At 42.7% G+C, this 16,251-nt stretch overlaps 1 protein-coding gene across 6 annotated transcripts in view; it reads left to right on the top strand.

Annotated features, from left to right (window-relative positions):
• The first annotated feature begins 212 nt into the window (after positions 1 to 212).
• Positions 213 to 16,251, top strand: part of CHRDL1 (chordin like 1) — a 115,869-nt gene continuing 99,830 nt past the window's right edge. For 3 of the 6 annotated variants that reach the window (XM_027089490.1, XM_027089488.1, XM_027089485.1), the window contains exons 1-2: positions 216 to 613; positions 3,759 to 3,907. In XM_027089490.1, the coding sequence (XP_026945291.1) occupies positions 462 to 613; positions 3,759 to 3,907 (301 nt within the window). In that variant the 5' untranslated portion in view covers positions 216 to 461. Of the gene's footprint in view, positions 614 to 3,758; positions 3,908 to 16,251 lie in introns of all 6 variants that reach the window. The other 3 variants (XM_027089489.1, XM_027089487.1, XM_027089486.1) reach the window with 3 other exon arrangements.

Below are 16,251 nucleotides of genomic sequence, written 5' to 3'. Positions count from 1 at the left end.
GCGGGCTTCCAGCGGGGAAGTCAGAGGGTAGCCGGGGTCTTCAGGCCGCGCGCGAGCGGCGGGGAGCTCCTAGGTGCATCCAGCGCAGAGGGGGTGGAAGGGCGGGAGGAGATGTGCGGTCCCTTTAAGACCCCAACGCTCGCTTAGCCAGAGGAGGGGGGTGCCGTGTGGGCGCTGCGTGATGGGAAAGTCGCCGGCTGAGCCTCACACTTTCTCCCGATTTCTTAACTTTCGGGTCGGGGGAGCGAGGAGAGAGCGGCGGTGCCGGGGCGGAGAAAGGGTGCGGGCTTGCAGCGGCTGCTTGCTCGCGGAATTCCCGCCCGCGCCGAGCGGCCGGCCTCTCGGGCCAAGTGGGGAGCGGGCGGCGGGCGGGCAGGTGGCCCCGGGCCGCCGCGCCCGCGCCTTGTCTCTGCCCCCGGGAGCCGAGCGAGCCGCTGTTCCCTCGTGGTGTGAGGGCGGTGATGTTTTTCCTCCCACCCACTTTTGAGTCCCCCCTCCCCCCTCGCGCGCACTCCAGCTCTCGCCACAACCTGCGAGTCCTCGTCCTCGGAGGAGCGCCCCGGGGAGCTCGGAGCGCTTGCACGCGTGGAAGACGGAGGAGGCCGGTGGCCAGGTAAGTGAGCGGTGTCCGGCGCCCGTTTCCCCTCTCTTCCTTTCCAGCCTTTGCACAGGTGGGCCGTCTTCCCCCAGGGCGCCCAGAACTTCCCCGACCTGCCACCCTAACCCGCTCTCCGCCACAGCTGCCCGCGGCCCGGCTGGAGGTGGAGCCCAGGGCGCCAGACCAAGGCAGGTCGGAGGCCCCCCGGATTCGAACTCACCACTCGCCACTCTCGCTCGGCCTGCGTAGTTCCAGGCTCTGGAGCTGCGGGGAGGCCACTTGGGTAGCTACCTAACGGGTTTCTACGGTCCCCTTAGTGATCGCATGTGTCCCGAGCCTTTTGCTGGCTTGCTGAGGTGCCCTGGACCCGTAGGTAGTTCATACGTGCTCAAGTTAACCAAACAGGGCGGACTGGTCGAGAGGCTCCTCTGTGCTCCCTCTGGACATCTGCCTCATTTTCCGGCCCGGACCACTGGCGTCTGGGTTGGAGACGCTAGGCTCGGGGAGCAACGCAGTGTTGCCAGAACGTAGGGCCTGGAAAGCCTGGCTTCTGGTGCCTGCCGGCCCTGCCACTAACTTTCTGAGAATGGGCAATTGAGTTCTCTGGGCTCCAGGATGCCCATTTTGAAGGTGGGGTTGTTGTGGGGAATAAAATGAAATGATAGATAGCAAAGGTGTTTTGCAAGCCAAATGACGGGGCATTGTTCTTCAGTCATAGCAGCGATGAAGGCATCTCGACTCAGACCAGAGACACCCTGGCCTGAAGCTGCCATTTTTCAGTGACAACCTACCACCAGTGAACCGAGCTTTTCTTGTTGGGTGGTAGACCGGGGAGAGGATTTTAGCTGATGGACACGGGCCTGAGAATCCAGTGTCTTCTTATTGTTTGTTGGAAAGAGGATTGCTACCCTGGAGGCTGCCCCACAGATGATAGTGAATGTGAGATTGCAAGGGCATTGAAGCCTCTCGGCAGGATTAAAGAAACACTGTGGGTCCTGAAGAGCTGGCCCATGTGCTCATCCCTTAGCCTTCCTTTGGGAACGTCTCTGATTCTGTTCTACCCAGGAGACCTCTTCTGTGAACCGACAGACCCCTGACACTTGATGGTCCAGATTGCCTTGCAGTCCCAGCCTTGGTCCCTTTGCTTGACACAAATGAACTTTGTGAGGCACCTTAATGGATACATTCCTTTAGGTTCTGACCTGTTTCTTGTTCTCTTGTAAAGCGCACTCACCCTCTCCCACTCTGCAGTGTTAGTCCCAGAATTTTGTTTTCTTTGTTGTTTTCTTGTTGGGGCCTGGATGCCCCCAAAATATGTCAATGGCTACATTTCTAAGTAACCTGTAAAAGAGCCAGTGCAAGTTCAACGGCACAACGGCCTGTGTGAAGCAGACAGAGAGTTAATACCGAAATAACTCCAGTTAACTGGGTCAAAGTGTAATTTGAAAAATTAAGGACAATTTGGCTCTTTGCAAGTGTAAGAGTCGGCATGCTTGCTCAGCAATGCTTGCTGGTGTTTATTGCTGCAGCCCTAACAAATGTCTTGAACGGCCCCCCTCCCCCAAAAGAAAAAGTTAAAGCGATAAAGAGAAATTGAACGGAGACCTGGGGAGGGAACTCTTCCAGGTTTATAGCTCTGCACAGAATACAAAGGCAGGACTTCAGGATCTTGTAAATCAAAAGTGATTATTTATAAAGAGATTCGTTTTCTGATGTTCTACATCCCAGCCGGGGAGGCCACACAGATGACAGGAACGCCAAAAGAGATTAATTGCTCTCTAGTCACCAACTTTTCTCTTTGCTCATACCATTAGTTGAGACCCAAGAAAAGCAAAAAAATTCTAAGAGCCGTTTTCTTGCCAGCTTGAATTATGAGGCAATGCTACTGTTCACCGAATCACCCAACCATTGTATAAGAAAAACAACCCGGTTGGTTCTTGCATGGGGAGACCCGAAAACCGTGGTTTCAGAAATCCCCCCCGAGACCCATACGTGATTGTGATAAATTGGATTTCAGCGGTTAAAAAAAAAATCTTTCTCATTTGGAGGCTTGGGGGATAAGCTTATTAAAGTAGGCTCAGGAAGAAACCTCACTGGGATGAGTAGCTGTGTTAAAGCGTTCGTGGAAATGAGTTGCTTCAATGGAACCTGGTAACTCTCAGAGGACAGAGGTAGACATTCCAGTGATTGAAGCTGGACCAAAAGCTCACAGAGGGGACCAAGACATGAGAACCCAGGTCTTTGGAAGGCTAGGAACATGTCCCAGGAGAATTTATCCTTGTTTAAGGAGCAGGGAGGACGTAGAGAGGCAGACCAGTTCTGCAAAGCCTGGCTGATAGCATAACATTCTCTATGGACAGTTTTTCTTTGGTTACTTACTCGTAATTTGAAACAATGGATTTTAAATTACCTGGCCAACTTCATAGCGTTTAAAGTAAGAGCTGTGGCATCCACATCACGGCCCAAAGACAATTCAGCTCTCCAGAATGATCATCTTGCATTCCATCCAGCTCTCTATACTCAATATTTAGGTTGGACCCTCTGAAAAGATCGTTGAGCTCAGTTCCCATCCAATGTTAACCCCAGATTGAAATGTGGTGTTTCTCGAATTATTTAAATATTTTCAAATCACCCATTGGAAGAGTTTTTCCTTATAGATCTCATAGGAGACACAGGAGAAACATTGATCAGTCGTGCCTCATCCCTGAAGGATTAATAATAACGGTAGTCTTGAAGCTAAGATCAGTTAACTTTCATTTCAGAAATTGTTTGGGTCACTGCCTATTATTTTTGTTTGCCAAAATGGCCATTTTGCAAACCCCAGTTTCCCTTTTCTCCCAAAGAAAATCTCTTGAGAAATCAACTTTAATTCCCTTAGAAATGAGGATTTCAAAATTTATTTTTACTTTCCTATGACTTGCCTGCAAGGATTTAGCCTCAGCGTTGGATAGGAATGTATGTTCATCCGCTTGAATTTCTCCCCGCAGTCTTTGCAAGACAGGAGAGGCAAGTTCTCTTTTCTTAGCAGAAAAACAATGCTTGCACTTATGTAAATTCTCCAGCACTTTTTCCCCAGGAAGTTAGGAGCCTAAGCATCAGAGATCTCCATCAGTTCCAGAGGATCTGTTCTAAGTCTTCTTTTCTGCTTTCTTCCCAACAGCTTGAGTGCCCAGGGCCCCGAAAGTTTCAAGTTGCCTTTTGCAGTGGCCAGAATGAGAAAAAAGTGGAAGATGGGAGGCATGAGATACATCTTCTCCTTGTTGCTGTTCTTTCTTTTCCTAGAAGGAAGCAAAGCAGAGCAAGTAAAACGTAAGTGTCTTGAGTTTAAAAAACAAGATACTTTCTTGTAATTTCTTTGAAAGTGTGATTATAATCTGAAGAGATTGTGATTTAGCCCAAATGTGGCCATGCCATTATTCTAAGAGAAGAAAGTGAATGTTACTGGTTTATGCGTGAGTTGGTAGAAGAATGAGAGCTTTGACTCGGGCTAACTAAATTTGGGGCTGTTTCTCTGATTATCATATAGTTTTCATCTCATAGGACACATGACACATTAGCCTATTTTCCTTTTCCTGTTCTAAACTGTACAAATCTCATTCCATTTTACGTAATTCTTGAAATATCTGACAGATGAGCTGGATTTTTTCCCAAATTTCAGACTCTTCAGCAAAGGTTTTCAGTTTATGAAAAAGAATAACACCGAAAAGAAAGAAAAAAAAAAGAAAAATGTAAAGCAGGCTCTGCCTCTTCCCTTCTGCTGAAAAACGAAGAAGGAAAAAACCTTCACATGAACTGGGTTGAGATGAAAAATCCTTTGAGGAAATTGAGATTCCAGGGACCGTGAGCAAATTGGATGCCATTTATTGAAAGGAACGTCCCCGCAAAGCCAGGGAATATTTCTAGAAAGTCAGCGATCCGTGTGATGGGCTGACACATTGGAGAAAGCAGAGTGGCAGGAAAGGAGGGTAATTAACCCTCTTCACAGCCACATTTGGGAGATTTATGAGTAACCGTTGACACCGCTGCTCTTGTTAGGAACTTTCTGCTTGCCTTTGCCCACTGTGAGCCTCACCTTCTTTGGGCCACTTGCAGCCACCTCTGAGGTGGACCCTGGCCCTAAATTTGAAGGAAAAGCCATCGCTCTAGTTCCCCTTTTTGGCTGCATCAAAAGAAGCACAAAGTGGAACTGGTCCAAGAGGGGCATTCTCTGCTCCACTGAGCTTATTCATGAGAAGGAACTGTGCAAATATGCTTGGTAGGAGCTGAAACAGCATCTGAAGCCCATCACTTAAACATTTATCTCTTTTATCAGCGTAAGTTAAATATATCAGGCATGAGGCTTGCTGACAGGGAGAACAATGCCAAACCTGTTCCATTGTTACCTGTGTTTCTGCCCCACTACGATTTTCATAGTAAAGTGAGTCTCCTTCCTGGGAGCAGTAGTGCTTTTGATTAGGCTTTTAAACATGAGTAATCCGTGGTGATATCTAGTATGATCGAGGCACAGCAGGAAGTTTAGCAGGACACGGTATCATTAAGGAAGCTTGGATCAGCCTCTTCTCCTGCAGTCCTCAACGGACCTCCTTCTCCTTCTACTTGAATGTGTAATCGACCTCAGAACCCTCCTCTTCCAGAAGTCCTCCTTGATTTAAGTGGATATGATAGAAAAGTTGTCCATCCATTCTCAGCTAAACTCGCAAGCAGCTGGGCTTAAAAATCCTTCCTCTCTTAGGAAGAAACTTCCCTTACGGACTTACTGGCAGCATGGGGAAGCTTGCAACTGTTTGTTAGAAGACCATCTCTTCTGGGAAGCCTTCCACATTCGTGAAGAATTGAGGAATATTGTCCATGCAACTTAGAGCTTAACTGACAAACCAAAAAAAATATGATTGAAAAACGATTGACAGACCCCCAAAACTATCACTCTCTGACATTTCCTACTGCTTATGAATCTGTCCCAAGCCCCTTTGATATTCAGTTGGTGTCAAAATGATTATGTAACAGATGGCCTAGGGGACCAGTTCTGGTCTAGTGTTTCAGGCTTATAGTCAGATAATGAGGCTAAGGTCATGGTCATTCCCTGAATGAGCCACTCAGCATCATTCTTTGTGGCCACACCCAAGCTAACTGTCTCGAAGACATGTGCAAATTTACCTCCACTAAAAGGAAACTCTCAAAGCATATGCCTTAGGTATGTTGCCTTGATACACACACACACACACACACACACACACACACACAGACGCACACACACACACTACATGTGCAGAGATTTATATTACAGCTCTAAGAGAAGTTAGAAGCAGTGGGGAATGGTTACTTAAATTATCCATGTAATGTACTATTATGCTACCATTCAAACACTGGTTATTGAAAATGCTTATATTAACTTATTTTAAAATTTCTTAAATTATAAAATTAATAATATTCATTGTACAAAATGATATGAAAGTATCTGAACTTCATAAAGAACCTGTATCTCTCAACACCCATCCCACTCCCCAGGGATGACCGTTATTAATAGTTTGCTGTGTGTTCTTCCAAACTCTTTTCTCTGTGTGTTATAAAAACATATATACATGTCTGTAGGGTTTTTTCTTTTACAAAAATTGGATATTATATATATATTTTTCTGTAACCTGCTTTTATTCAGCAGTGTGTCCAGGACATCTTTCCATGTTAGAACATTGCAGTGTGACAGTACCATATTCTTTCTAATGTCTACATAGTTCCCAATTATATGAGTGTGCCATGGTTTGTTTAACCAGTCCCTATTTGTAGATATTTAGGTTGTATCCAGTTTTTGCTATTACTATAAGTAAGGCATTAATGGATGTCTTAAGGCACTTAGGCAAGTATTTGTGAGTAACTGTTAGGTCAAAGTGTATGTTCAGTTTTAATCTTGGCAAGAACTATCAAATTTCCTTCAAAAAATGTATCAATTTATGCTTCCACCATCTTTGTATGCATGTCCATTTCTAATTCCTTCACTGAAAGTATTATTAATCTTTGTATTTTAGGGCCAGTTTAATAGGGGAAATAATATCTCAGTTTTGTTGTGATACTTTCCTATTACTGGAGTATCTTTTCAATTATTTTTAATTCAATTGTATTTCTTCACTGAATTGGCTTTCATTTGGGTGCGTGTCTTACTGATTTGCAAAAGCTTATTTATTAACGTAACATCAAATGTTTTTATTAACTTTTGTATTTCACATATTATTTTCCCAGTCTACCATTTGATTTAAACTTTGTATAAGTTGTATTTTCCCATACAGAAGTTTTAAATTTTCTTGTAGTCAGATCTGTCATTCATTTCCTTTATGGCTGCCCTGTGCGGCATGCGGGATCTTAGTTCCCTGACCAGGAATTGAACCCGTGCCCCCTGAGGTGGAAGCGAGGAGTCCTAACCACTGGACCATGAGGGAATTCCCTCCTACTCCATATTCTTGTATTTTCTTCTACTGCTTCCATAATTTGGGGTTTTACCCGTAATTTTCTGTTCTATCTGAAATTTATATTCATGCATGGTGTGCAATAGGGAACTAACTATTTTATTTTTAAATGTTGAGCCTTCTTTTAATTAATTTATTTTTTTATTTTTGGCTGTGTTGGGTCTTCGTTTCTGTGCGAGGGCTTTCTCTAGTTGTGGCAAGCGGGGGCCACTCTTCATTGCGGTGCGCGGGCCTCTCACTGTTGCGGCCTCTGTCGTTGCGGAGCACAGGCTCCAGACGCGCAGGCTCAGTAGTTGTGGCTCACGGGCCTAGTTGCTCCACGGCATGTGGGATCTTCCCAGACCAGGGCTCGAACCCGTGTCCCCTGCATTAGCAGGCAGATTCTCAACCACTGCGCCACCAGGGAAGCCCCGGGAACTAACTTTTTATCTCTGGGTGGTAGGTGCACGACTGTTACTTTTGTTCATTTTTGTACTTCTCTTTATTACAAAGTTTCCACAATTGGCAAATACTACTTTTACAACAGGTAAAAGTCCTTTAAAGTAAAAGGACATCTTGTTTCCCATATTTCTACCGTCGAGTTCTAGAGAAGGGTATAGGTATGGGGGTGGAAAGAGTAAAAAGAGTTTTTTTAATTAAAAACTTAAAAAATTTTTAAAAAAGTATTTTTTAATTAAAAAAAAAACTAGAAAAACTTCAGGAAACATGTAAGTGTAAAGTTAATAAAGCTTCCCGTCTCTCTTTGTTCCCTGATACCATTTTACCCAAGGAAGCCAAGGTTTTTGATTTTTCACAGGCTGGTTCGAGTGTAAGTTTCTAGGTCAAGGCAGATGCTCTGTAGCCTGTTTGCTCTCCTGTTTTAGGCATCAGGGTGGAATGAGAGGGGATGCTGTTATGGTCAAAGATGCTCACTCAATTGGTGTAGAATCTGAGGAGGTCTGCAGAAAATGCTTCAATTGCAGAAAGCTGTTTGCACAAGGAAAAGTCGAAGTGGGTGCTACCACTTACTAGTAGCTAATTAGCCAGAATTCCCTTGCTCTCACAGGAGGGAAGACAGGTTCAGGAACCCAGGAAATACTGAACGTGCATCACAGTGGATGAATGAGCCATTTATGGCTTATATAAACGTTTGTTACTGTCCAGAAGCAGCAAGGTTTGAGGTCTTTAGCCGGGATAAGGTCTTTGTGTAACTCCATTATGCTCTGTTGTTAAAGTTGTAGTCAAAAGAGGCCAGGAAGCTCTTTTGATGTTCAAAGAAGCATAACATTCAGTGCTTAATATTCATGCAAATATAGGACAAACAGGCTGAAGGGTTTGCCTCTTTTGGCAATTCTGACTTAGGTAATGAACTATTGATCAAAGTGAGGTGGAAGAGTTGAGTTGTTAAGAATATTCAATTATGTATTTCAAATGGACCAGCCTGTGCCAAGGCTGGCAGTCATCCTGGGGAGAGAAATTGTTCGTGTATTTCATGGCGTCCATTCCTGCTTTATAAGGTGAGTTAGCTGGGTCTTCCAAGGGACTAGATTCTCATTCATTTTTCTCCTCAGGAGAAAAGCTTCCAACGTTTGTATTTGCTTGAAAATGGGCCTCTGAACTTCCCAGGAAGGGCGAGTCCCCAGAAGAGTGAAGGGAAGGAAGAGGGTACTTAGAAAATTTGAGACATGGGGATCATGGCCTTATGGAGCCTACCCAGCCTCTTTATTGTGAAAGCCAACCAGAAAGGCTTGAGTTTTCCACCTCTAGATTCTCACTTGGACGTGATTTGAGGTGATTTTTTGACAAGAGAAAGAAGCTAGCAGAAGAGTAGACCCGTTGACATCTTAGGGGTTTAAATAGATGGAAGTAGAATAAATGAAGAATACCTTAAAATTAGATAGTTTAATGCTTTTCAAAGTATGTTCATAATTATTTTTTATACTGGGGGGAACCAGTGGGGTTGGGTATGGAAGCTCTGGAGTCCACGTAGATACAAACCCCAGCTCCATGACTTTCTTACTTACCTTGGGAACGCTGCTTAATCTTTCCAGCTTTAGCGGTCTTATCAGTACAGTTGGGGAAATAATAGCGTACTGACCATCAACATGGTCATTTGAAGAACTGATGAGACTGTTCACATGGAGTGCCTTGTGACAGTGGCTGGCACACAGTCTTTAATAAGTGGTAGCGATTCAAGTAACTCTCTTGCAAGCCAAATGATATTCTCCCCTTAATCTTCAGATGAGAAACTTGAAACCCAGTGAGGTCAGGTGACTTTGTACAAGGCCAGACAGTAAGTCCAAGGCAGTGCCAGAGTGAAAACCCAGGTCTCCAAATTCAGTGTTCTGTTCACTACACCAGTTCTCTGAGGAAGCCAGTGCATTCTCTTGAAGAGAAGCCCAGTCCTTTGCACATGGCAGCCACTTAACACATGAGATGATCCGAGTAAGTGAGTAAAGAACTTTGTAACCAGAATTCCTAAGAGAGGCAGTATACTATTTGGGAGTTAAAAGACAGAGACTAGGACTAAAGTTATTCTGGAACCTAAATAAGCTAAGCCAAAGGAAATTTGTGAGGAAGGTTAAAAATATGTGCCTTTATGTCCACGCTTCTTAGATTTCCCTGACTTCTCAGTAGGATTGGAATGTCCTCATAGTCTCATGGCGAGTGGACTGTGCTTTAAGTCAGGGGACCTGGTTTCTGGTCAGTTCTGTTGCTTGCTGTGTGGTATGGGTTGAGTCATTCATGCTCTCTCTGAACTAAAGATTCTCTACTCTCTAACTGAGAGGAATTCGTGCTTTCTGGACAGCAAACTAAAGGATGCCAGAATAGGGGTTGGGGTGGTGGGACAAGGGAAACCAAGGCTCTGGTTTTAGATACTTGGAGCATACCCGGACTTTTATCATTGACACAAGATTGTTGCAAAGAGTATTTTATTCATTTAAGATTTATAGCCTGCCTACTTCTAAAAAAATTAGATACAGGTTATACATGAAACAATAGTTGCAAGATGACTTTCTAAAAGATGAAAAAAATGGAGGCAATCTGAGGAAAGTAGAAAGGGTAGATGTTCTTAACACCTGCTTTGGTACATTATTCACATTCTAAATTGGCTTATGATTCCTGAAAAGATAAAAAGAGAAAGTTTCCATTGGTGGGCAAGAGAAAATTATAGTTTCATCTATAGAGATTTATTTCCCACCTCCCACTTACTCGAACAGTATTAATGATGGGATGTTTCCATGAAGCACATTCTGGGTGGTACAAAGACACCAACTGGAACCTTAATTTCATAGAAGAGAGAAGAATTGTGTTCGGCATTTCTTTATTAACCCTCTGTAAAGGAAGAGGGCAAGTATTAAATTTTAACTCAGTAAAAGTCTTTCTGTAAGTGCTAAGAAAAAGTGGCCCAGATATTTTAACTTTGGATGATATAAGTTAATTGAAGGCTAGAACATATAAATGTTATACAAATGGTTGTTTAATATGTCTACTAGATTGGATTGTCAATTATCAGATGCCCTAAGCAAAGTTTATATTAACGTTATTTTTTCTATTTAAAAACAGATGCTCAGGGCTTCCCTGGTGGCGCAGTGGTTGAGAGTCCGCCTGCCGATGCAGGGGACACGGGTTCGTGCCCCGGTCCGGGAGGATCCCACACGCCGCGGAGTGGCTGGGCCCGTGAGCCATGGCCGCTGGGCCTGCGCGTCCGGAGCCTGTGCTCCGCGACAGGAGAGGCCACAACAGTGAGAGGCCCGCGTACCGCAAAAAAACCAAACCAAAACAAAACAAAACAAAAAACAGATGCTCATTTTTAAAACAAAATACACCTGAGGCAACTCTTTATTTATTTTTGGCTGTTGGGTCTTTGTTGCTGCACGTGGGCTTTCTCTGGTTGTGGCGAACAGGGGCCACTCTTCCTTGCGGGGCGCGGGCTTCTCATTGCAGTGGCTTCTCTTGTTGCAGAGCGTGGGCTCTAGGCGCGCGGGCTTCAGTAGCTGTGGTGCCTGGCCTTCAGTAGCTTTGGCTCGTGGGCTCTAGAGCGCAGGCTCAGTAGTTGTGGTGCACGGGCTTAGCTGCTTCGTGGCATGTGCGATCTTCCTGGACCAGGGCTCAAACCCGTGTTCCCTGCATTGGCAGGCGGATTCTTAACCATTGCGCCACCAGGGAAGGCCCATATGCTCATTTTTTTAACATTCAGAAGTACATAAAAGTATTAGGAAAACAAAAGTCATTGGTAATCTCAACATTTACGTTAATCATGGTTAATTGGCATATAGGCTTCTAGTGTTTTTTTCTACGCTCAGCTGTACATACATATTGTTTTATAAAAGTGAAGCACTATCTTGTAGTGAATTTGGTTTACTATGCCAATTAACGACTGATTCTCTCAAATGCACCTGTAGTGGAGATATAACTCATGTTGTCTAAAGCGAAAGCTGAATATTTTAGATGCCAGTTGCAGAACATGCAAAGTCGATCCTGTTGTGAAAAGTTCAAGAGCACAACTTGAATTCTTGACCAAGCGGAAAGTAAACCCCTTTTAGCAGAGACTTGTGCAGCTGAGGTGCTGATAGAAAAAACAATTTGTTTTCTTCGAAGAAGAGCTTTGATTTTTGCCCAGAGTCCTACGCCAGATGACAAGTAAGAGATGATTTTGGCCAGAAAAATTATTCAGATCAGGTTTCACCAGCTGAACAGCCTTTCTGTAAAAGGATCTCCTATGGCCTCATAGTAAAGACTAATGAGAATACCATCAAGTCCCAGCTATCCATGTTAATGGGAGATAGAAGGGCACAATGAATTGAAATTTCATGGAAAATCTCCATTTCTCAACTTAGCCAATAACGTCACCTTGTTCAACTGTCAAACCTCTTTGAAATATGGACCCTTTTCTTCTCGTTGAGTCTGCCCACCTGCTAATAGAAAAGCTAGTAGAAAAGGCAGGTAGTGGGAAGGCCGTGGTGTGCATAGGCCACTCAATATATATATTAAGTTGAATTGATTTTGGACGAATGATCCAACAAATAGGAATAAGGTAATTAACCCCCAGATAAAGAGGAATAAGCTGTATACTCAAAGTGAAGCACTTGGCTTTTTCCTGGCTTTCCTTTTTCATTGGCTTCCACAGCCTGGAAATGAAGTCTTAAAGCCCTGAGGAAATCTGACTGAGACTTCAATTCTAGAAACCCAATTTCTAGAGAAATAGGACCCTTTTTTTCTGTAGTAACTACTACATCCTGCCCTTCCTCCATTCTGCTTCAAGTTTGATGAATGGCAGAAGGAAAGTACTTGGGCTTTTAATTTTTCCTTCACTATTACAGTAGTCTTTTTTTAAAAAAATAAATTCTTAAGGAATTTGTTTACTTGATTTGTCCTCTCATATAATGAAAGCAAAGATCCATCTCTCCCTTTCTACTGACTGTATGTGTTATAATAAAATAAATATTATTGTTATACTTACATGATGATGTGTCTACGGTAATAACTCTTATCGAAAACAGCTCGTGGGAATATTTTCTTGCCTTTAGACTGGTGATGAAGTTATTGACCTTTTGACCTAGTCCTGGGTGCTAGACAGTAATGGTTGGGCAAAACATTGATGGCATAGTGGCACATCTCTGTTGTTTACTTTTTGTCGTCATTGTTTCTGTTAACAGGGCCCCCCTAAAGTAGCAGGGATTGCCACTTTTAATTAGGGCCAGCTGAACCATTTGAAAAATAGCTATGATGATGCAGGTTGAAGGTCCATCTCAAATGTTAGTTGGAATTCCTTTGGGATCAAGTTCTACTCAACAGATACCATGAGTTAGTGGTAAGTCATGAATTCTCCAGCTGGTATCTCTCAGGTACTGGCAGGTGATAAGCTTACTTTTCTTGCCTGTATCTCCTAAAAGTTGGCGAGGCATCATTGTTTCAGTCAAATCAGCTCACTTGTGCTTCTTGTCCAAGATGATATACTGGAACTTTAGGTGTGGTCAATGATGCTGTGTAACTCATGAAATTCACTCCTGGGTGACGGCAAAAAGTTTTTAAAAGTTCAGACTTAGAAGCATGTGCTGAAATGGACTTTATTGTAGTTTCTGAAAATTGATCATTGTTCGGTGTACTCACGGAGAGATCAGCTATAATTGTGCTAACCGCTCAATCTTGGACAGCCACGGTAAAAAAAGTCTTAAAGATTATAGTGTTTACTTTTGCTATGTAATAGAAAAAAAAACAGTGTCAGTAATTACAGAAGCATTGTTTAATAGCACCAGTGATGTTACTGTTTAGCTCCTTGTCTCTGCCTTCAGTTCCTGAATTTGCTCCTTTCAGGAATAAGTGGATTTCTGTCTGGGGCATAACTGGCAAAATCCCATGTTTCTGAGGTAATAGGACCAAGGTACTTGATGAAGACCATTATATTTGCATTTATGGTCGGGTTTCTCTCTGAAGTTAGTGTTTGAGTAAGATATTTTCATCCTCAAGATGCATAGTTTGTAAGACACTAGTATCGTAATATGAGATAAATGCCATGTGAGTATTATGAGGAAAGTGCTGATAGGTACAAAGAGAATGAAAAAGAACCTTTAGCTGGGGTACTCTTGGCTTCCCAACTAGATTTCATAGCCTTTGAGAGCATGGGCACTATTTCATACTTTATGATTTATCATTGAGATGGATACCAAACAAAATGCAAAATGCAGTCTGCCAGCTGTACCATCTCATATAATCTATTTGAGCATGACTTGACTTCACTACAGACAGCACCTTATTCTTTAAAAGGTGAGCAAAGCTGCGTCTCAGAGGTAGGGTGGAAGGGTATCTTGAGAAAAAGTTAGGCAAGAATGTGTGGAAGCCCATTATTTTGCAAGTTCTAAAAGTGGGTGACATGCACCTTACAACAATGTAGCAGGACAGGCAAAATGCTCTAGTGGTTCCAGTCCTTGGCTCTGAGGCCAGACTACTTAGGTTTGAATTCCAGCTCCGTACATTGACTAGTCATGTCAACTTAGGCATGTTACCAAACCTCCCTGTGCCTCAGATTCCGCATCTGTAAAATGGAGCTAATAATGTGATCTACCTTGTAGGGTTGTGGTGAGAATTTAGTGAATTTATGGATGTAAAACCCTTAGAACAGAGCCTGGCTCATAGGAAGTGTTCAACAAATTTTGTTGTTGTTTTCATTATTATCATCATTCTCATCTGGCTCTGTGTTTTTCAGGACCTGGTTCCTTGGCTCCTTTTTACATTTATCATCTACTTCCTTAGCCTTTGAGCCAAATCTGCAGCAGGAACATTTAGATCACTCAGTTTCACACATTGTCTACCAATACTATTTAGAGGCTGAATTTGGAACAAACAGAATCTATTGGCTGAAGCAAGTTATTTGAATTATCTGTGGGTTTTTTTTTGTTTTTTTTGCGGTACGCAGGCCTCTCACTGTTGTGGCCTCTCCCGTTGCGGAGCACAGGCTCTGGATGCGCAGGCTCAGCGGCCATGGCTCACGGGCCCAGCCGCTCCATGGCATGTGGGATCTTCCCGGACCGGGGCACGAACCCGTGTCCCCTGCATCGGTAGGCGGACTCTCAACCGCTGTGCCACCAGGGAAGCCCTATCTGTGGTTTTCATGAATAGTGGTGAGCTCAGGTATACTGAAAGGATCCATTTCATAGTGTCCATGAAATAACCTGTCTTAAAGATATTTCAGAGAAATGATAGCAACTTGCTCAAAAGGTATATATAAAGAATACCCTCCTTGTGGCATCGCTGTATACTGTTCCTTTGGAAACAGACTTTCCTGCAAGTTAGAATCTTTAACAATTTGGATGTGAGTATTAAAAATATGTAAATGCACTTGAAACCCATATTTTGACAGCATGTCTTATTTTAGTGCTTGCTTAATCTTTCAGGGGTCCTTATCTTTTATTATCCCATTTCTTTTTCATCAAGAAAGGAATAAATCACACAGCCATGTAGATCACATTGCTGATAATGGAAGCTCATCCAACTTCATATTTTTAGTAGGTAGATCTGATGTCAACTTGAGTGAGCTTATTATTTCTGACAGAATAATCCAGAATCAAATACATAAGACACAAGCTTCCATCTTACTTTGCGATGCGGATTTAAATCGACAAAGTGATTCCTAGCTTACCTCCATCCAAGATAAGTGGCTGAAGAACCATACAAGTAAGGCAATTTATACTAGCGTAATAATGCCACTTAAGTAGGCTCCTTCATGGATTTGCTTCTAAGCATATATTCAGATTCTTTCTGAAATGTCTAGATAAGTTGTATATATGAAATACAAATAACTTAGGTGCTTGTCATTTACATTATAAAATTATTGTAGAGAAACAGTCATTCTCCTCTCACCACCATGTGGAAGTTTGCAAAAGGTGCCTCATTTCGATGTTTGTTTTGGGAAATTCTTGATTGTCTCTCCTCAGTTAAAGATGCAGGGATTGTTAAAAATCTTTCCTGCTCCATTCTAGAACACCATGGAGCAGAAGTCTAATTTGTGTGTGTACCAAGAAAATTGTATTCCTAAGATTTGGCTGAAAAATATACAAGTTATGTCTGCAAAGTAATTTTGATTTTTCTGAGTTCTTTTAATTAATAAATGGTTTTGAGCACTTGCATTTAGTCCAGGAATATAGCTTAATATGACAATATTAATAATAATAATGGTAATATCATAAAAGGGGAAATAAAAATACTTACTAGAAATGAATATGTACTCAACCTTCCTGATAAAGAAAAAAAGAAATATTGTTTCCAGTTCCCTCACCAAATTTGAAAAGTTTTAAGCAATTAAAATATCCTGTGTTGGACATTTTCACACACTGCAATTGGAAAGTAAATTAGTGTAGCATCTCTGGAGGGCAGCTTGACAATGTAGATCAGGAGTTTAAAAGCATTGAAAACCTTTGACCCAATAAATCTACTTCTAAGGATTTATATTAAGAAAATAACCAGTATTGCATACACTGGTTTATATCCAAGAACATATATATTTTTAATTTATTTATATTTTGGCCACACCACATGGCATGTGGGATCTTAGTTCCCTGGCCAGGGATCGAACCCGGGCCCCATGCAGTGGAAGTGCAGAGCCTGAACCACTGGACTGCCAGGGAAGTCCTTATATACGAGGATATTTTCATGGAATTTTTTTAAAAAGAAAGAGAAGGAAGCAATTTGATACCCCCAAATAGGGGATGGGTTAAGAAA

This window comes from Aethalodelphis obliquidens, unplaced genomic scaffold (assembly GCF_003676395.1).
Source record: "Aethalodelphis obliquidens isolate GAN/ISIS:26980383/991018 unplaced genomic scaffold, ASM367639v1 scaffold66, whole genome shotgun sequence".
Classification (NCBI taxonomy): Eukaryota; Metazoa; Chordata; class Mammalia; order Artiodactyla; family Delphinidae; genus Aethalodelphis; species Aethalodelphis obliquidens.
Note: the sequence above shows the minus strand (reverse complement) of the source record. Positions and strands in the feature narration are given on the sequence as shown.